Source organism: Staurois parvus, unplaced genomic scaffold (assembly GCF_062004578.1).
Source record: "Staurois parvus isolate SC_StPar_1 unplaced genomic scaffold, SC_StPar_1.0 ptg001036l, whole genome shotgun sequence".
NCBI lineage: Eukaryota > Metazoa > Chordata > Amphibia > Anura > Ranidae > Staurois > Staurois parvus.
In genome coordinates, this window is record NW_028318832.1 from 441,826 (window position 1) to 463,446 (window position 21,621).

At 46.9% G+C, this 21,621-nt stretch overlaps 1 protein-coding gene across 1 annotated transcript; it reads right to left on the reverse strand.

Moving 5' to 3' along the window:
• Nucleotides 1–1,058: 1,058 nt before the first annotated feature.
• Nucleotides 1,059–5,628, reverse strand: LOC149441022 (E3 ubiquitin/ISG15 ligase TRIM25-like). Its single transcript, XM_089657864.1, has 2 exons — nt 4,305–5,628; nt 1,059–1,150 (listed from the first exon to the last, which is right to left on the reverse strand). Exons 1-2 carry the CDS (start codon nt 5,626–5,628, stop codon nt 1,059–1,061), a joined length of 1,416 nt encoding a protein of 471 aa, XP_089513990.1.
• Nucleotides 5,629–21,621: the final 15,993 nt, after the last annotated feature.

Genomic DNA, 21,621 nt, shown 5'->3' on the forward strand with positions numbered 1-21,621 from the left:
TCTTACCTTACCACCATCGATCTCTGCAAGGGGTACTGGCAGATTCCGCTGAATGCGGACGCAGTACCAAAGTCGGCATTTATCACCCCGTTTGGCTTGTACCAGTCCAGGGTCATATCATTTGGGACGAAGAACGCCCTGGCTGCCTTTTAGGGAATGGTAGATAAGCTGCTGGATGGGCTGCAGGACTTACCCTGTGCCTATCTAGATGATATAGCTATCTACAGTGATAGTTGGGAGGATCCCCTCCGACACCTCAAGGAAGTGCTTGATTGCATCAGGCACGCAGGGCTGACCATCCGACTTGACAAATGCCATGTTGGGGTGTCCGAGGTCCAATATCTTATCACCACCACTTCAGTCCCAAAGTTTCTAGTCCAGACTACTGTAAGGAAGCAACAATGTTCTTGATCGCTAGCCACACCAATCCCAGTGTCACTTGACCATTGTCATCCAGCTATGGTGTTCCTGTTGGCTGCCACACCAGTGCCAGTGTAACCAGACCCACATAAACCGTCAGTGTTCCTGATCTCTACCACACCACCAAACCAGCACAGCCAGCCACAATGTTCCTGATGGCTGCCACACTAGTGCCAGGATAACCAGATCCACATAAACTATCGTCAGTGTTCCTGAACTCTACCACACCACCAGACCAGCACAGCCAGCCACAATGTTCCTGATGGCTGCCCACACCAGTGCCAGTGTTGCCTCTGTCTGTACCGAGTCTGGCCTGTTGACCACATTTCTGTCAGATGCCTGGACTGATCTGCTTCCAGTTTGAGGATCATGTCTCTGCTTGCTGCCTGAACTGCACCGCTCTGGTGACAGAATGGTAAAAAAAATAAATGACATTACTCCTACCAGAGAAGTGCAGTGTCACTACTGTTGTCACGATGATCATGTACAATGGCTCGGTGCTCTGATATTGTATGCCAGTGCAGCTAGCCACTGTTTCTGATCACTTCCACAGCAGTGCAGCAAGTCACAGAGTCCCCAGTCACTGCCAAACCAGTCCCAGTGTCACCGTAAGGCTTTGTTCACATGTGCAGCGCTCTCTAAGGAGCGATCTCTCTCTTGACGGGCAGAGAGGAGGCCTCCTCACAAATGCCCCCATTAATTTGTGAGGGGGGTATAACTCCTGCCACAGCTGTGAAGCAAAGCATCACAGTCATAGCATGTAGACACCCCAAGGTGCTGCCTATGCAGCTAAAGGGGTAGTAGTTGAGTTGAGGTAAAACAGCAGCTCAACTGAGTTTTTTTCACCACACAACCTCATGTGTTAACGAGCTCTAATAGTGCAGCCAATCACAATGTTGCCAGACCAGTGTAGCCAGAAAACAGCATTCTTGATTGCCCTACACCAAACCAGTGCAGCCAGCAACAATTTTTCTAATCACCTCCATACCAGTCCCAGTGTCATCAGACCTGTGTAAGTCAGAAACCATGTTCCCTATTACCACCATGCCAGTCTCAACGACACTAGATCAGTGTATGCCAACAACAGTGTTCCCAATTGTCATCACATGAACGCAAGTATAACGGGACCAATGTAAGCCAACAACTCTGTACCCAATTGTTGCTTCACCAGACCAGTTCAGCCAGCAGCAGTGTTCCTGATCGCCAACACTCCAGTGCCAGTGTGGCCATCACCAGTGCTCTTGCTTGCTACCACACTAGTCTCAGTGTCACCAGACCGAGGTAAGCCATCAACAGTGTTCCTGATCTCTGCCATACAAGTGCCAGTGTCACCAGAACCAGTGCAGCCAGTGTTCCTGATCGCTGCCACAGCAGTGCAGTGTTGCCACTGCCTGCTGACTGGACTCACCTTGGCTTGTTTATTGACCACATTTATGCCTGCTGCCTGGAATGATCCTTTGCCCATTTGCTGACCAGGTCACTGCCTGCACCAGGACTGACCCATCTACACGTCTCACTAACTATGTTCAGCCTCCTGTACTTCCTGGCCAGTGAACATAGCATTGCTTGGAGAAACCATGGACCAGTAGGCTAGGCTTGCTTGACCTATAGAAATGGGGATGGCTATAGGTGACACTACACTAAGCTATATTCCCAGATCACAGGTATAGAGGCAGTCATTATAGTACATTGCTTTTGATGCAATTTGTTGATTTTTGTGCCCCTTGGATTTTGGGCCTCTTTAAGTGGATATGCTGTGAAAATATCTCACACGTGTGGTATCGCCACACTCAGGAGTTGTAGAATGTGTTTTGGGGTGTAATTTTTCATTTTCTTTCTGTATTTTCCAAAAACTTTAAGTGAAACATAGCATTTTCAAAAGACTCACCATGCCTCTTATAAAATACCTTTCCAAAATGGGGTAATTTTTTGGATGTTACTCGTGAAACCCCCTTGGATAGGTTGCTAGGTTTTGGTAAGGCTCTCCTGTAATCAGCAGAGCAGTGCATTATTGCTTTAGGTTGCTTTGGGCTCTACAGGCTGCAATTTTCATTGCTTCCTCCTGTTTTCTGGAGATTTCCAGAACATAGAGGGTGGAAGAGTCAAATGAGCAGCCTGAATTTTTATGCTGCTCCAGCTGATCCCTGGAAAGGTGTGCCAAGATGGTGGTTGGGGAGTGCATGAATAGTTCTGGAGCCTCAAAGAGCGGGGTTCTTTTCAAGGAGGAGAGACTCCCAGCCAGGAGGGCCACTAGCCTTTCCTGGCCGTTCTGCTGAAGATTCTGCCTAGCACACTGTGGTCACCTGGGGAGCCTATCTTTCTACAAGTTTTTGGGGAGCCAAAGAGAGATGCCACTGAGGATCTTATTTGGAGCGGAGTACAGACCTAAGGCAGAATGATCTCAGTGACTGTGCTGTTAACCCCTGCTACACTTCATAAAACCCCTAGACTGTTTCTTGAGCCAGAAGCATGGAAGTTGCTGTGTGCCTGGCTACTGCTACATAAAGATGGAAGGCTCAGTGACACACATTAGCGGCTCTTGTAGGTAGTCAGAAAATTAGATGTACTGTACTTAATGTTCCTAAAAAGTCTGAAGGTGCTCCTTAGATTTTGAGCCCCTCTATGCATCTAGGCTATGAAAATGCCTCACATATGTGGTATCCCCATACTCAGAAGGCATAGCACAATGTGTTTTGGAGGGTAATGATAAGCATGTCTATGCTGTGTGTTAGAAATAACTGGTCGAAATTGAAGCTTTGTGGGAAAAAACACATTTTATTTCTTAATTTTCCAAAAAAAAGTGACAAAAAATTGCAACTTAAAAAAAACTTGCCATGCCTCTTACTAATTACTCTTGCATATTCTGTATAAAGGATACATGTATCTCCAGGACTGAAAACTGCCAACATTGATAGAACCAGGAAAATGAGGAATATGATAATGGTCACCATTTAACCCCTTGTGATAGCTTTTGGCAGTTTACAGGTTCTCTTTATGGAGAGATGGGGGGGCTCTATTACACCCTCCAATGTTTTCCATGACCTCCAGAGGGCAGAGGAGAATCTTTGAAACTAGAGGTGAAGAAGTCATTATCACTTCTGGGTTAATTCAGACCAAAGGAGATCACAGAACTGATGCTCCTCCATCTCCTCAGCCTGATACCGTCCTGGCCACTTACCATTGTCAGGCTGCCTGGAGGACAGGGAGAGCACAGGAAGCACTGCAGACAGTGTTATAAAAGTGATCAGACACTGAAAAGCCACACAGGTCACTTTTACCACAGCTGATCACCGGTTTTTGCAATCATGATCTTGGTATAACCACTTGTTGACAGCCCATATATACTATATACAGAGGATGGTAAGCAAGGAATAAAAGGACAACTGGCATGAGAGAATCATGGGGGCTGCCATTGCTAAACTCCCCTTTTGAGAATGCTAGTTCCCTGGCTGTAACGTCTATGCTTTGTGTCCCAGTGCTGGACTCGGAACAAGTACAAAGCCAGGTAACTAACATTTTTGGAAGGATGCCTGCAATGACAGCCCTTTCACCTCTCTTAGGAATCACCACTTCCTCCAAACATTGGCTGAACAATGAACCAATCCCACCACCCGCCCCTGTGATGTCACCAGACTCTTGGCGGAGTTCTCACATCTCTGGATTCCTGCCACAGATCTTTATACAACCTCTCCTTACACCTAACCCAGCATGGAGGGGCTCAGTGAAGGTGGTGGTGAAGGTGTGGAGGTGTCGGATCGAGTCACACAGATCATAAAAGGTGATCTGCCCGGCCTCATAATCCAGATATATCCTGATTCTGCCACTGGGGATATTAGGGAGTAAAGAGATCCATTTTCCTTTATGTATCACCCCATACTGATTACCAGACCTGACACATCCCCACGACTTGTTATTCCTTCCAATCTCTGACTGCTTTCCTATCCTGGCTATACTGGGGTAACACATCCCGACTCTCCATAAATTTGACCCCCCGACATCCACTTCCCAGTAATGTCTCCCTGAGGAGAAACTCTGACTGCTTATCACCTGAGGATAATGAAATCTCTCTGGTGTTTCTGGGTGATTCTGGTCTAGATCTAATCTGGATACAGTTTTCCTGTCATCTGATATATGTAGATTATTATTAGCTGTGTTCACATCCAGTAATATGTCTGCAGCTTCCTGTATGTAGAAGGATACATTTCCCCCTGTTATTATATCAGATAAACCTGTGTGTAAGACCCCCGCCACATCCAGCCCCCCTCCATCATGGAGGAGTTCCTCATGTCTCGTTCTGTCCTCGTTATCTCCATCCTCAGTATCACACAAGTCTGATTCCTGCAGGACAGTCAGTGGATCCGTCATGTTACACAGCTCCTCAATGTCACGTATCTTCCTGGACAGCTCCTCCTCCTTTATTTCCAGATCCCGGATGGAAATGGAGACCCACTCTGCCTGCTCTGATATCTCCCTCAGGACTCTCTTCTCCAGGTCTTCCAGACGTCTCCTGAGATCTTTAAACAGGGCAGTGACTCTCTCGGTGTCACCAGCTGCTTCTTCTTCTACTTTCCTCCGGTGTCCCTGCAGACTCTGGACTCTTTCCTCCATCTCCTCTCTCTGTGTCAGAAGTTTCTGCAAAACATTCCTCAGTGTCTTCTTCTTCTTTTCAGAAGCCTCATACAGTGGCTCCATTTTATGTCCTTTATGTCCTCCAATCACACAACAATACACACAAGTAAAGGTCTCATCCTCAGTGCAGTAATACTCCAGGATCTTCTTATGGACGGAGCATTTCCTGCTCTCCATGGACAAGGTGGGGTCAGATAAGAGATGTTCAGGGGTCTTTGTGTGGACTTTCAGGTGTTTATCACACAGAGAAACCTCACAGTGTAGACAGGATCTAACAGCAGGTATAGGAAAGTCCACACAATAAGTACAGAAGACCCCGGACTCCTCCTGATCTGGCTGAGCAGACAGGAAATTCTCCACTATGTTACGCAGTGTTATGTTCCTCTGCAGTGCAGGACGACTCTTGAACCTTTTTCTGCATTGAGGACAGAAGTAATCTGCAGACCCCTCCTGTGTATCCAGCACACGATCAATACAGAACCGGCAGAAGTTGTGTCCACATCTCAGCATTACAGGATCGGTATAAATGTTCAGACAGATGGAACATTCCAGCTCAGCTCTCAGATCAGTAGACGCCATCGCTGACAGCAAGAGAAATAAAAGTGATATTAAAGGCAATTCATTTTTTTAAATTAACAAACATGTTATTCTTACCTGTTGCACAGAGCAGCCCCAGTCCTCCTCTTCTCAGGTCCCAGGCCAGCACTCCTGGCCCCTTCCTCCTTCCTAGTGCCCCCAGGGCATGCTATGGGGGCATCCAAGCAGGCTCACTTCCGAGCCGCTACTTCATAAATGAATGTACAAAAGTTCATACATCAACATTCTGAAGATTTTACACTGTATTGCCAAAAGTATCAGGCTGCCGGCCTTTACACACACATGAACCTTAATGGCCTCCCAGTCTTAGTCCGTAGGCTTCAATATTGAGTTGGCCCCGCCCTTTGCAGCTATAACAGCTTCAACTCTTCTGGGAAGGCCGTCCACAAGGTTTAGGAGGGTGTCTATGGGAAGGTTTGACCATTCTTCCAGAAGCACATTTGGGGGCCATCCCCAAACTGTTCCCACAAAGTTGGTAGTATGAAACTGTCCAAAATGTCTTAGTATGCTGATGCCTTTAAAGTTCCCTTCACTATGGCCTCTGAATAACAACTCCACATCATAATCCCCCCTCCAAACTTTACACTTGGCACAATGCAGTCAGGAAAGTACTGTTCTCCTGGCAGCTGCCAAACCCAGACACGTCCATCGGATTGCCAGACAAAAAAGCATGATTGGTCACTCCAGAGAACACTGCTCTAGAGTCTAGTGGTGGTGGCTTTACACCACGGCATCTGACGCTTTGCATTGCACTTGGTGATGGAAGGCTTGGATGCAGCTGCTCGGCCATGGAAACCTATTCTATGAAGCTCTCTACGCACTGTTGTTGGGCTCATCTGAAGGCCACACAAAGCTTGGAGGTCTTTAGCTATTGACTCTGCAGACAGTTGGTGACTTCTGCGCACTGTGCGCTTCAGCATTCGCTGACCCCGCCCTGTCATGTGACGTGACCTACCACTTGGTGGCTGAGTGGCTGTTGTTCCCAGTTGCTTCCACTTTGTTATAATCCCACTAACAGTTGAGCGTGGAATATTTAGTAGCCAGGAAATGTCACGGATGGACTTATTGCACAGGTGGCCACCTATCACGGGACCACGCTTGGAGTCACTGAGCTCCTGAGAGCGACCCATTCTTTCACCAATGTTTGTAGAAGCCGTCTGCATGCCTAGGGGCATGATTGTATACACCTGTGTCCATGGAGGGGATTGGAACACCTGAATAACATGATTGGGAGGGGATTGGAACACCTGAATCACATGATATGGAGGGGATTGGAACACCTGAATCACATGATTTGTAGGGCTGGCCCAATACTTTTGGCAATATAGTGCACGTATGTCTTGCTCATTAAAGTGTTGCGTGTTATACAAATTAACTCATATAAATCAACAACAAATGTGCAAATACATAAATAAATGTGAAAAACCCAAAATTCATAATTCATGTGAAAAACAAATTTAGTAAAGTCCACAATTCATCAAAAGTCCCAAATTCCACATAAAAGACTCCCAGGTGCTCTTGTATTCTCCACCAAAATAAAGTGCTCTCCACCACTGTCAATGTTTACCCAGTATTGACGATGGTGGAAAGCACTTTCTTTTGGAGGAGAATACAAGAAGAGCAAGACATACATTACCTTCAGAGTGTTGATATATGAACGTTTGCACATCCATTAGCTCTTTATATGCACTTTATGCCTTTGTGACATATTGCATTCAACACTTGATTACATCATTGTAATACACAAGTCATCCATGATACAAACATATAACATCAGCAAACAAACCCAACAGAAGCCCGGGTGGAGTTGTGGACATATACTGTACCTAGGGAATATTCACTTATTTGGTGTGGGTTTCCCCAAAAAATCTATACCCTTATCTGAGCATGCAGCCTGGCAGGCCAGGGATGAGGGGGCACTCCCCTCCTAAACCATAACAGGCCACATGCCCTCAACATGGAGGGGGTGCTTTGGGTTGGCTCCTCCCAAAGCACATTGTCCCCATGTGGACGAGGACAAGGGTCTCTTCACCACAACCCTGGCCCAGTGGTTGTGTGGGTGCCTTATCAGAACCTGGAAGCCCCCTCTAACAAGGGAGGCCCTAGATCCCAGCTCTCCCCATGTGAGTGAATATGTTGTACATAGGACTCCTAGCCTCATCCTCCCCCCCCCCCATCCAAAATAAAAGGGTGTAAATAAAGACAGGATCTAGTTTTTACAAAAATTGTCCCAGGTGTAGATTCATTGTCAATCACGATGAACAATGCTCTGCAAAAAGAAAAAAAAAAAAAAAATATGGAGCGGGGCCACCAGATGATGTCACTAGCTTGGCCCACCCACTGTGACATCATGATGGGTGATGGGCCGATAACGACTAGAGCCAGCGTTGAGTGTGGACACATACTATATATACACACACACTCATAAAATATCCCATACTCATTCACATGGGGGAGGTGGAATCTCAGGACCCCATTGTCAAAGGGGGCTTCTACATTTCAATAAATCCCCACCCGCAATCACTGAGCCAGGGTTGTGGGGAAGAGTTCAGTGCCCTCATCAGCATGAGTACAAGGTGCTTTGGAGGTGCCCCACTTACCCAAAAGCACCCCCAGATGTTGAGGGCATATGGCCTGATATGGTTCAGGAGGGGGGATGCCGAGATGCATGCTTCGATAAGGCTCAAATAAGGGTCTAATATGGACTGTGGGTGACCTCACAACGTTTTTTTTAAATTTTGGAATGGGGTTGCTCTTAAATTCTACACCCTTTCTACACCAAAGGGTCTGGTGCAGTTTGGGGAGATCCCAACACTTTTTTTTTTAATGCCACCATTTCTTTTGTTTACATTCTGTTGTCAGCAGAACAGCAGATGAGTCATGGTTGTTAAGGATGTGGCTGCCGCCTGCTCCTTACCAACCATGTTGTTTACTGGTTGTTAAGGATGCCAGAGGCTGCCTGCTCCTTAACCAGCTAAAAATCAAAAAGTCCTTAACTATCGCTTGCCTGGACCACTACTTATTTACTGCATGCATTTATATACACGGCTCAAAAAAATGAAAGGAAGACTGTAATCAGAGTATAGCATCAAGTCAATGACACTCCTGGGATATTGATCTGGTCGGGTAAGTAGCAGAGGGGGTTGTTCATCAGTTTCAGCTGCTTTGGTGTTAATGAAATAAACAACAGGTGCACTGGATGGGCAACAATGAGACGACTCCCACTAGTTTTGCATTTGGCTAGGGTCAGTGTCACTACTGGTAGTATGAGGCCATACCTGGACCCTACAGAGGTTGCACAGGCAGTCCAACTCCTCCAGGATTGCACATCAATACGTGCCATTGCCAGAAGGTTTGCTGTGTCTCCCAGCACAGTCTCAAGAGCATGGAGGAGATTCCAGGAGACAGGCAGTTACTCTATGAGAGCTGGACAGGGCCGTAGAAGGTTCTTAACCCATCAGCAGGATCGGTATCTGCTCCTTTGTGCAAGGAGGAACAGGATGAGCCCTGCCAGAGCCCTACAAAATGACCTCTAGCAGGCCACTGGTGTGAATGTCTCTGACAAACCATCAGAAACAAATCTCATGAGGGTGGCCTGAGAGCCCGACATCCTCTAGTGGGCCCTGTGCTCACTGCCCAACACCATAGAGCTGGATTGGCATTGAACACCAGAATTGGCAGGTTCACCACTGGCACCCTGTGCTATTCACAGAGGAGAGCAGGTTCCCCATGAGCACATGGACAGACGTGAAAGGGTCTGGAGAAGCCGTGGAGAACGTTCTGCTGCCTGTAACATGGTTCGGCATGACCGTTTTGGTGGCGGGTCAGTGATGGTCTGGGGAGGGATATCCATGGAGGGATGCACAGACCTCTACAGGCTATACAATGGCCCCCTGACTGCCATTAGGTATGGGGATGAAATCCTTGGACCCATTGTCAGACCCTACGCTGGTGCAGTGGATCCTGAATTGCTTCTGGTGCAGGACAATGCCCGGCCTCATGTGATGAAAGTATGCAGACAGTTCCTGGAGGATGAAAGAATTGATACCATTGAATGGCCCCCATGATCGCCTGAATTAAATCTAATAAAACACCTCTGGAATGTCATGTTTCGCTCCATCTGATGCCGCCAGGTTGCACCTCAGACTGTCCAGGAGCTCAGTGATGCCCTGGTCTATATCTGGGAGGAAATCCCCCAGGACACCATCCGTGGTCTCATTAGGACCCTCCATCGATCTTGTCAGGCATACATACAAGCACGTGGGGGCCATACAAACTACTGAGGACCATTCTGAGTTGCTGCAATTAAATTTCAGCAAAATGGACTCGCCTGCTGCATCATTTCTTCACTTTGATTTTCAGGTGTCTTTGATGGAAATGATCAACTTAGAGAACTGAATTCAAACGATGGGGCATCCTTACATTCCTCACCCATCCCCCGTCCATGTCAGTATAGAGATCCTGCAGGAGATTTCTCCCCTTTGAGATCGGATGGGTTTTCAGAGTTTTCCTTTCAATTTTTTGAGCCGTGTATTTATTTCCTTTTGTAAATTAACTAACTTGGTTTTATGCAGTATTTACCATTTTTGCTTTTTGAGGTACATGCCAAATAAAAGAATAGTAAATTGACATTTTCAGCATCACATGTGTTATTTAGGAAAACATTGGCAGATCACCTATATACCACATGTGATCTGCTTTAGTGAATTGAGCCCATGGTGTCTGTTCTGGTTATAAAAAAGCTGAATGGTAATATGGAGATCCTCCAACTGACACTTTACCATCCTGAGAAGCCGCTTGTTACTGACATCAGTGGTGTGACACTGGAACTCAATGTCAGCTTATCGTGCTCTACTTGACAGCTTCTAGTCTGCCTTGCAACCAGAACTCCAGCTACCTGTAGGCCATCAGTTGCCTAACCTGACTCTACCCTATGCGGTTTACTGAGCCCTGAGCTAAAGCTAGCTAGAGAATCCAAAGACCAGAAGGGACAGCAGTTACCCAAGATAACAGGGGCTGCAGATAACCTTTTAATACTAAAGAACACCTAATATACTGCAAGGTGACTTCTACATACATACAGTAGTGCATGTGAAATAATACATTCAAAGATATGGGCAGCTAAAATGAAATAAGAAGAATACAGGAGCACTTACCTAATAGTCTCTGCTTCTGCTCTGGATGAAATACAGCAGATCATGCATGAAAGGTCATGTGGTTGAATTCTGTTACTACTTCCTGGAAACTCCCCTTAGTAAGATTTCACAGTCTTCCATTTGGGGTTTCTGACCCAGCTAGCAGGGACAAGAAGTACCTGTCTATAGGAAAAGAAACCTGTGGTAATGAACAACAGCTATTTACAACATACAAACATTGGTGGAAGGGGGTGCTCCCTACACTTGCATTAATCACGTGTCTAACAGGGTAATGTTTTTAATTATTTGCACATATTAAAATATGTATTTTGTGCTGAAAATTACTTTAAACCCCACCCCCCCAAAAAAAAAAAAAAAACGAAAATAAAAACACACACATGAAAGGAAGAGTCCCTGGAGAATAAAATGGCGGCAGTTAAAATGTTTTATTTTGCACAACATACCGAACATGTCAAGCCTTAAAGCATTCGTAAAGTCTAATTTATCATCTTCCACCCTGACAAGAAACACAATAAAAAAACAGAGGTTAAATACCCCCCCCCCCCCCATCTACCCCCTCATCCCTCAGTTTTGATTGTGTTTCCTAACCTGAAGGCCATGGGGCTGGACAGTCTCCCCATGAGGCGGGGTAGAAAAGGCTGGGTGGGCTGCACTACCTGTGCTTGGCTCCTGCAAATCACAGGAATCTCTCAAATCTGGAGTGGACACAGGCACAGGGGACGTGTGCAATAAACTGGGGCAAGCTGTGTACATGCTGCTGCATCTTTGGTAAGGAATACTGCAGGGATGGAATGGCACAGGAGCGGGAGCCTTGCTTTGGCAGCTAGAAGTTGGAGTCATTTCAGGCCTTGGGGCCTTTTTCAGAATGGGAGAGGTATGCAGGCTGGGCTAGATGGAGCACCTGGTGGAAAGATATACAGTGGCTTTGAGTGCCCTAGCTTCCTGGTTGTCCACAGATCTGGCAAAGAACCGTTTGGTGCATGGACCTGGCTGCCCCTATTACATCACACCATTTACATCTTCCAACGCAGTGCTTTACAAGTAGCCCTGGCCAGGAGCTGTGGAATCTTTAGTGTCCTGCCTCATAATGGACAAAGTGGAGGGCTAGCTGCTGCCTGTGGCTGCTTCTAAAAAGGGAGACCACGGGGTGAGTGCTTCTCCTGTTTGGTGGTGGGGGGGCCCATCTCCTACACCCCTGTAAGATACAGCTCCTATGATCAGGAAGAATAAAGTGAACAGAGGCTGATGGTTGTATTCTTTTTCCATACAATCTGCTGGTGGACTGGCCCAGGAATTCTCTGAGAAGCTGTCCACATCTCTGTTTACCCCCTGATCAGAACAATGTGGCCATTAAAGTGAAAAACTACCGAAGTCCCATTCCAAGCCACTTTGTTAGAAATGTATAAATTGGGCAGAAAGGAAACATCAACCCTAATGAAAAATGTCTTAGCTTCTATACAGACTGAAATTGTTGACCACCTTCCTGTCCTTCAGGATGGTCCTCTCTTTGGTGCAGAGTACTGGTGTAGAGGAGCACACCCCAGGGAGGGAACAACCTTGTGGGGGGCTTGCCTCAGACCTTCACAGGGCCTTCCTTCATCCCAGAATTTAGAAAATGAGGATCAGAGGAAGAGGTTGAGCATTCTCCTTAGAGAAAAGGGAGGAACTAGACCTTACCAGTTAATCCAGTGAGGAGTTTAGACCAAGCAGCACCTCTTCGTGGTTGAAGACATGGAGGGGCTCTTGCGGGCAGTCTAGTTAGTGGAGCAGATTTCAGAACGGCTTATGAAAGCCTCTATCCAAGATAAGATGTATAGGGGATTGATTAGGCTGCAAGCCAGGGTTCTCCCTGTCCACCAAACCCTCAAGGATCTTATCCTGAGAGAGTGGAAGTAGCCATGAAATATACGATGAAGCTAAAAAAAGAGGAGGTTCTCCTTCAAAGGGGAGGATGAGAAAAATTTCTCCAGATTCCCAAGTTTGAGGCAATTTTTTCTCAGGTGTCTAAGAAGTCAGACCTGTCCTTTGAGTACTCAGGCCATATAACAGACCAAATGGATCACAGGACAGACACTGTCCTGCATAAAGTTTGGGATGGGAATTTCGCAGCTATGTCTCCAGCATTAGCAGCCACCTCTGTAGCACGAAATACAGATTTCTGGCTGGACAGGGTCATGGGACATCTGTCCCAGCATGCCAAGATGGAACAGGTTTTGGAATCCATAGCAGTCATTGGCAAGGTTGTAGTGTATTTGCTGCTGCTGGAGGAGGAAAGAAAAGGAACATTATAGAGTATAACTTGAGTGACAGTTCTGAATCTGCTGATATCACATCCAAGATGGTGGCACGAAGCAGCAGTGTCAGTCTCAGGGCTTTTTGATGTCCATACAAGGGAGGCTTTTACAGGTAAATAGCATGAAAATAATGCTATAAGCACAGCAAGTCTTATGGAAATCACAAAATGAAAAAACAAAAATGCAACTTTATAATCCTTACATATTTATGTGTTTAAAGTCCTGGAAAGTTCAGACAAATATTTATTGATCTGCCACAGATGTTTCTAACTCCTGTTCTAGAGTGATAAGCTCGGGTTCACACTGACACGGTGCGGAATTTGCAGCATCTTCTGTGTGAATTCTGCACCGCATCAGAATCGCACCCCATTCATGCAAACCGCTGCGGGTGTGTATGTTAACAACACCCAGAAAGCGGTCCACGAAACTCGGTGTGATGTGCAGAATCAGAAAGAATAGGTTTGAATACCCATGTGATCCGATTCTAGTGCAGACCGAAAAAAGGGTCCGGCACCTTTCTGGTGAGAGTGCGGTGCAATTAGAGCCATACAAAATGTACAACTCCAATCGCACCGCACACAAATCGCATGTGATCTGCAGGGAATGCGGTGCGGTTCCTGTGCGAATCACATGCAATATACCGCACCGCACGGATGTGAACCTGGGCATAAGCTCAACATTTTTGTGGTTCAGATGGTGGGTGTCAGCCTTGCACAACTGTCTTTTGCTAAACAACTCAATCCCTCCAATTCAAAGCACATGATCAGCTCACCTGTCACAGAGACCTCAGCACTGCATCTCTCCCCGCTCTCTCTCCACAGACTGCTGTGCTCTCTAGTGTCTCATCTGGTTGTAGTGGAACAGAATAAAACAAAGTGAATAGAACAAAAGAGATACCATGTTTATAAACAATGTTACTTTGTATCTCTCCATCTCCCCTCTGATCAATGTTTATAAACAATGTTACTTTGTATCTCTCCATCTCCCCTCTGATCGATGTTTATAAACAATGTTACTTTGTATCTCTCCATCTCCCCTCTGATCGATGTTTATAAACAATGTTACTTTGTATCTCTCCATCTCCCGTCTGATCGATGTTTATAAACAATGTTACTTTGTATCTCTCCATCTCCCCTCTGATCAATGTTTATAAACAATGTTACTTTGTATCTCTCCATCTCCCCTCTGATCAATGTTTATAAACAATGTTACTTTGTATCTCTCTATCTCCCGTCTGATCGATGTTTATAAACAATGTTACTTTGTATCTCTCCATCTCCCCTCTGATCAATGTTTATAAACAATGTTACTTTGTATCTCTCCATCTCCCCTCTGATCAATGTTTATAAACAATGTTACTTTGTATCTCTCCATTTCTGTCTCCTATTCGATCGATGGGAGTTTTTTGATAAAGTTTTGACATGTGAAGTATGTCCAATGTCCACAACGGGTTAAAAACATAGTAAATCCATGGCAGCAGTGCTCTTTATACAGTATACATTGCGGGTGGATGTGACTATGTGTCCACTACTTCAAGAATACACATACAATTCAGATCCTGGAACTGGTCTTGTATTGTATTGTAATATTGTAAACTATTTTAAATTGTTTTTAAAAATTAATAGATCTTTATCCTTCCTAATGTGATATCAGCCCTTTTCCTGGGAAAAACATGGAGACACCTGGAGTGAGGGCTCATCCGGAGCATGAAGATCAGAGGACTTCTGGAGGAGCGGATCTCCTGGCGTCACTTAGGTGGTCCTACAGAGGGACAGCCTGTAGTCAGAGGGGTTCTCTGATCTTCATACACTGAAAGGGTTTATCAACCCAGACATCTCTTCAGATTCTTCCATAGCCAAGGATTAATATCAAATACAGAAAGATAATGTGAAGAAGAAGTGTACTTTGCTCCAAGGAACGTGTTGGGTGAAAACCATCAGGTAGTATAGCAAGCACCAACCACATCACTGGTAATATTGTGGATGAAATGCATGATCTATACACAGTACCAACTAGTGCTTGAAATGGAGAAACACAGGTTGTTCATGTTATATGGGTTTCAAGGGTAGTAAAGTTCTATGTAGTTGTGGAGGACTCAGACCTGCAGGTAAAGATTGCAATGGGGTTGGGGGTGGGGGGGTCATATGAAAATACTGAACGTTCTGCCATAGCTCAGTAACTATTCTGGCTGTACACACAGAAATTTCCTGTAGATTTCATCCGTCAAGCAGTTTGGTGGTAACAATGATAAAATGAATCAAAGTAATCTCCCCCCTAAAATGTTTCTAGTGGGGCACCTTGGCAATTATTTTTACAAAGGAAACCTGGAGAAATGACAATTTGCTGCATGAATGTGAATTATATGGCGAACATTTCAGCCAGGTGGAGCCTGGAGCAGTGGGAGGATCACATAGAGGGGGGAGGATTTCCTATAAATACCATTTGGAGGGATTTTAGGGTCTGTCTACGCTTTCAGGGGCCCGCAGACTGTGTTTGAGGTACATCTGATATTACAGTATTTAAATCTCCAATAAATAGATTTTTAAAAAGGAAAAAGGTTCTGACATGAACATATGCCAAATATCCCAGACTTACAGTGAAATCATCCTGAATATATATATATATATATATATATATATATATATATATATACACATACATATACATACACACATACACACACACACACACTGCATTTTTAGATATATATACACACACTTGCCTGAGGAAACCCACACAGGCACAGGGAGAACATGCAAGCTCCAAGTCGGTGGTGCCATGGTTGGGATTCAAACCAGCTAGTACTGTCAGGCAGAGGAGCTAACCATTTAGCCACTGTACTGCCCAGCTCATTTGATGTTCCATTTTTTGTGTCTCATTCCAGGGTTTGATCTGTGATGACCACGTTTGCTCCTCCAGTACTTGGTGTCAGATGGCCCGGGAGATCTGGCGGAGGGGGAATAGGTCCACAGTCACCACCCCACAGACCATCATCCTGACCAATGCTCCCATGATGCCTCAGGGTCACGGTTACACTCCTCTCACTGAATACTAAGCAATATTCTGAGTTATAGTGACCCAAGTCAATCAGTGTTCATCTTCATTCAACTAAATAGTAATTGGTTGCTGGGCTGCTGCATTTTTCCCACTGAACTTTACACCACCCTATAGAACAGTCTCCATGGGAGTAATTTGCCACTAATCTGAATTCATTTTCAGCATTGATGGGACCTTCTGACCAGGAACACAGTCCAGCCTTCCCACAGCTCCTACTTCTACCGCTCTGACATGTTGAGGGAATCTTTAAATGGTACATGAAGCCAAGTTTTTCATTTTGGGTGGAGTGAGGGAAAAAAAAATCAAGACTCTTGTCAAGTTTTTATTGCTATCTGGAACTCCCTTCTAGAGATTTCCACTCACTTCCTGTCCTGCTGACAACAGTTTCACCAAACAGGAAGTGAGGGAAAATCTCCAACAGGGACACCCTCTATAACTTTACTAAAGAATAGGATTTTTATTCCTGTCTGTGTTGCTGCCGGAGAGTTCCTCTCCCTCCCTATCTGGCAAAATGTGGTCACCAAGACAGGAAGTGAGAGGAAACCAATAATGGAGCCCCAGATAGCAGTAAAACCCGAAGGGGGATCTAATCCTTCCCCACTCTGTCCAGAACTATGAAAAATGAGTTTTGTCTGGACATATGCTTTATGCATAGTTCACAATTGTCCTTCATTTGGAGGGATTGTCCCTCTATGGAACCAAGTCCCTCTGTTCCTGTCTCCTTCTCAGTTGTCCATCTTGTTGGTCTGAAGTGTAGACCTCTATAAAACATATTTACCTATCAAATAGATTATATTGGCAACAAATAATAATTATATACAGTATTTATACATACATACACACGCATGCACCAGTCCAGTAATCTCCTGACAACCAGTGGTTCCAGGTTATATACAGATTCTGTACAGAGCTCCCATAAGAACCAGTCCCAACCTTCCCACCAAACCACTAGCCGTGTCCCGGCACTCATTACACAATAGCAGTCCTAGTTCTCCAGCTGCACAGTCCTAACACTTGTCAGCCTCACAATACAAACTCTTCCCAGGATCACCAACCTCAACTCTAGCAGATCCCTCCTGTCTGCTCCCCAGACCATAGATCTCTGCCTGGGTGTCCCAGGTGATCCTAAACTGCTCAAAACCCGGAGTATACAGAGGATCAAAGGATGGAAAGGTGGAAGAAAGGAACCTGGGAGATGTAGAAATCCTGAACAGGACTGTTCCAGGCTCCCTGCCAGACCCGTTACTACAGAGCTCAGGACATCAGATGCATAATTTCTCTCCCTTGAGGGCTCATTCATACTAGAACATGATGTAGAAAACCAATGTTCCTTGCATGTTACCCGCACCATGCTCAAAATGCAGTGCAGTTGTGATCTGCAACAGGTGTCAATGTTAAAATAGCAACACCCCCAAGCACAGGTAACAAATGCAGTGTGTTTGCCTGTACCGGATCATGGTACCATGAGATCCAGTTGCAGTCCATTTTTTAAAGCAGTGCATGTACCACTTTTGGTGTGAACAGTGCAATACAGCCCATTCAAAATGAATGGACTCTAATTGCACCCCCATCCTCAAAAAGCCCTCCCTGGATCCCGCGGACCCCAACAACCTCAGACCCATCTCCCTGCTGCCACTCACCTCCAAGCTCCTTGAGCGCATAGTCTACGATTGCCTAAGCGCCCACCTTACTGACAATAACCTCCTTGACCCATTACAATCTGCCTTCCGTCCCCTACACTCCACTGAAACTGCCCTCCTCAAAATCACTAACGACCTACTAAATGCCAAAGCCAAGGGTGACTACTCTGTCCTCCTTCTCCTGGACCTCTCCGCGGCCTTCGACACAGTTGACCACCCCCTCCTCCTTAATAAACTACTCTCCCTTGGCATCAGAGATACCGCTCTCTCCTAATTCTCATCTTACCTATCCCGACGCTCCTTCAGCGTCACCTACAACGGTGCCACCTCCCCCTCCCTCCCCTTCTCTGTTGGGGTCCCCCAAGGCTCTGTCCTTGGACCCCTTCTCTTCTCCATCTACACCTCCTCCCTGGGCACACTCATACACTCCCACGGCTTCAACTATCACCTCTACGCTGACGACACCCAAATTTACCTCTCCACCCCTCTCCTCACCCCCACTATCTCCGTCCGCATCACTCACCTCCTAAACGACATCTCAGACTGGATGTCGCTACACTTCCTCAAGCACTTAACTTCTCCAAAACCAAGCTCTTCGTCTTTCCCCCTGCCCACACCCCCCCCCATCCTATCCATCATCACCAACAACACCACCATCAATCCCGCCCAGCAAGCCAAAGTCCTTGGCGTCATTCTTGACTCGAACCTCTCCTTCCAACCGCATGTCAAATCACTTACAAACACATGCAGGCTCCACCTCCGCAACATTGCCAAGATACGCTCCTTCCTCACCCCAGACACCACTAAGCTACTCGTACACTCCCTGATTATCTCACGCCTTGACTACTGCAACTCCCTCCTCACCGGCCTACCCAAGTGCAGGCTCTCCCCGCTCCAGACCATCCTGAACTCAGCGGCTAGACTCATCCACCTCACCACCCGCTCCACCTCTGCCACCCCCCTCTGCCTCTCCCTCCACTGGCTCCCAATTGCCCAACGCATCAAATTTAAACTTCCAACCCTGACCTACAAAGTCATTCACAACACTGCCCCTGACTACCTCACCAACCTAATCCCCAAGTACCACCCTACCCGTACCCTTCGCTCCTCACAGGACCTCCTTCTATCCTGCTCCCTGGTCTCCTCCTCCCATGCACGACTGCAAGACTTCTCCAGGTCCTCCCCCATCCTCTGGAACTCACTGCCCCAATCCATCAGACTGTCGACTTCCCTCCCCACATTCAGGCGCTCCCTCAAAACCCATCTCTTCAGGGAAGCCTACCCCACCCTCACCTAACGGCCATTCTCCCTCATTCCTCCCACCACATCATTCCCCTCAGCCACTTCATCCCCCTCAGCCACATCATTTCCCTCAGCCACTTCCTACTGTACCACTACCCCCTCCCTCCTAGATTGTAAGCTCGAAAGAGTAGGGCCCTCTTACCCCTCGTACGTTGTTAGTTATTGTTGTACTGTGCCATGTATTGTCCCCCCCTCTATTGTACAGTGCTGAGCAAACCCTTTGGCGCTATATAAACGCAATGTAATAATAATAATTGAACCACATGCACAGGGGTCACTGGAGTCATAGGAGTGTACAGGAGTCACTGGAGAAATAGAAGTGTACTGGGGTCACTGGAGACATAGGAGTGTACAGGGGTCACTGGAGACATAGGAGTGTACAGGAGTCACTGGAGAAATAGAAGTGTACTGGGGTCACTGGAGACATAGGAGTATACAGGGGTCACTGGAGACATAGAAGTGTACAGGAGTCACTGGAGAAATAGAAGTGTACTGGGGTCACTGGAGACATAGGAGTGTACAGGGGTCACTGGAGACATAGGAGTGTACAGGGGTCACTGGAGACATAGGAGTGGACAGGGGTCACTGGAGTCATAGGAGTATACAGGGGTCACTGGAGACATAGAAGAGTACAGGAGTCACTGGAGAAATAGAAGTGTACTGGGGTCACTGGAGACATAGGAGTGTACAGGGGTCACTGGAGACATAGGAGTGTACAGGGGTCACTGGAGACATAGCAGTATACAGGGGTCACTGGAGACATAGGAGTGTACAGTGGTCATTGGAGCCACAGGAGTCACTGGAAACATAGGAGTGGACAGGGGTCACTGGAGACACAGGAGTATACAGGGGTCACTGGAGACATAGGAGTGTACAGGGGTCACTGGAGACATAGGAGTGTACAGGGGTCACTGGAGACATAGGAGTGTACAGGGGTCACTGGAGACATAGAAGTGTACAGGGGTCACTGGAGACATAGGAGTGTACAGTGGTCATTGGAGCCACAGGAGTCACTGGAAACATAGGGGTGGACAGGGGTCACTGGAGACACAGGAGTATACAGGGGTCACTGGAGACATAGGAGTGTACAGTGGTCATTGGAGCCACAGGAGTCACTGGAAACATAGGAGTGTACGGGGGTCACTGGAGACATAGGAGCGTGCAGGGGTCACTGGAGACATAGGAGTGTACAGGGGTCACTGGAGACATAGGCGTGTACAGGGATCACCGACCGACCCAGACTGCACTTGAGTACTTCCGTTAGAATACCGCTTCCCCGTCTGAACACTGACAACAGACACCACAGCCGACCATACAAGACTAGATGATACCAGTCTTGAAGTAAACCAGGAAGTAGACTAGTTTATTGGAACACAGATACAAGATATATACACTCAGGGGACAATCCCCCCTCCCTGCATAATGACACAGGGTGGGGCAATCTACATTTAGTAACAAGAGACACACAGGTATTCAAACTTCACACCTGCAGACAGTCCCATCAGAAGGGAAGGCTGCTGGAGACACCCCACCGATTTTTCATTTTTTTTTTGTTAAAAAACTGTCCGGTTTTCTCCCCATCTATGGCCTGCATAACACAGCAGGAGACCCCAGATGGGTGGACTCCAAAGTTAGTCTGTTCTTCCAGTCCCCCAATGCCAGCACCCACACAGTACCCCAAACAAATGGTCCCACACAAAGCATTACTCACCCAGCCAACCTCTGCCTCTCTCATAGAACACACGCTGAGGAGAAGTACGGACTGGTCCTTCTCCCTGAAGTCCTCTCAGCCACTGGAAAGAAGACAGGGTGGCTGGGCCGGCTCCATCATGCTGTTGGGGATCTGGGCAGATTGCCCAGCATCCCTGGGGTATCCAGGTGGTGACTGTAGTCTCATCCACTTTGGTTAGTTAAGGGCAGAGTGAAATCACAAAGATGGTCAACCTGATTTCCATTCTCGAATAAAAGGGGTAGTTGTCCTCAGTGGGGGTGGGGCAGAGGTCATTGACTGTCCATGGCCAGCGCTTCAGCTGTATGGTTTTGAACATTCGTGAGCTCAGTCTGCTGCTGCAGAGAGTGGCCAATTGTTCCAGCTTCCTGATGCTGTGGAGACATTGTAGTTTCTAGGCAGAGGCCAGAGGCGCTCTGTCCTGTTGCTAGCACTTCTGCTGGGGACCCCACATCTGCTCCCGTTAACCGTGGGGGAGGGAGGCCGGCTTCCTCCACTTTGACTGACTGTGGGGGAGGAAGGATAACAACCTCCTCTCCCTTCTCCCCCTGGGCCTCTGAAACTACCTCAAATGTGGGGCAGAGGTCCTGGACCCTCTGTCCGGTTGTCAGCACTTCAGCTGGAGAAGTTTCTTTTACCTCCAAAGATGCTGCTGGCAGGAAATCCCATGTCCCTGTCAGTGGTGTAGGAGAAAGGCCGGCCGCCTCTTCTCTCAGGGAGACTGAAGCTGTTGGTGCTGGGTAGAGCTCAGCAATGTTTGGCCCTGTTGCCAACTCTTCTGCTGGAGGCTCACAAGG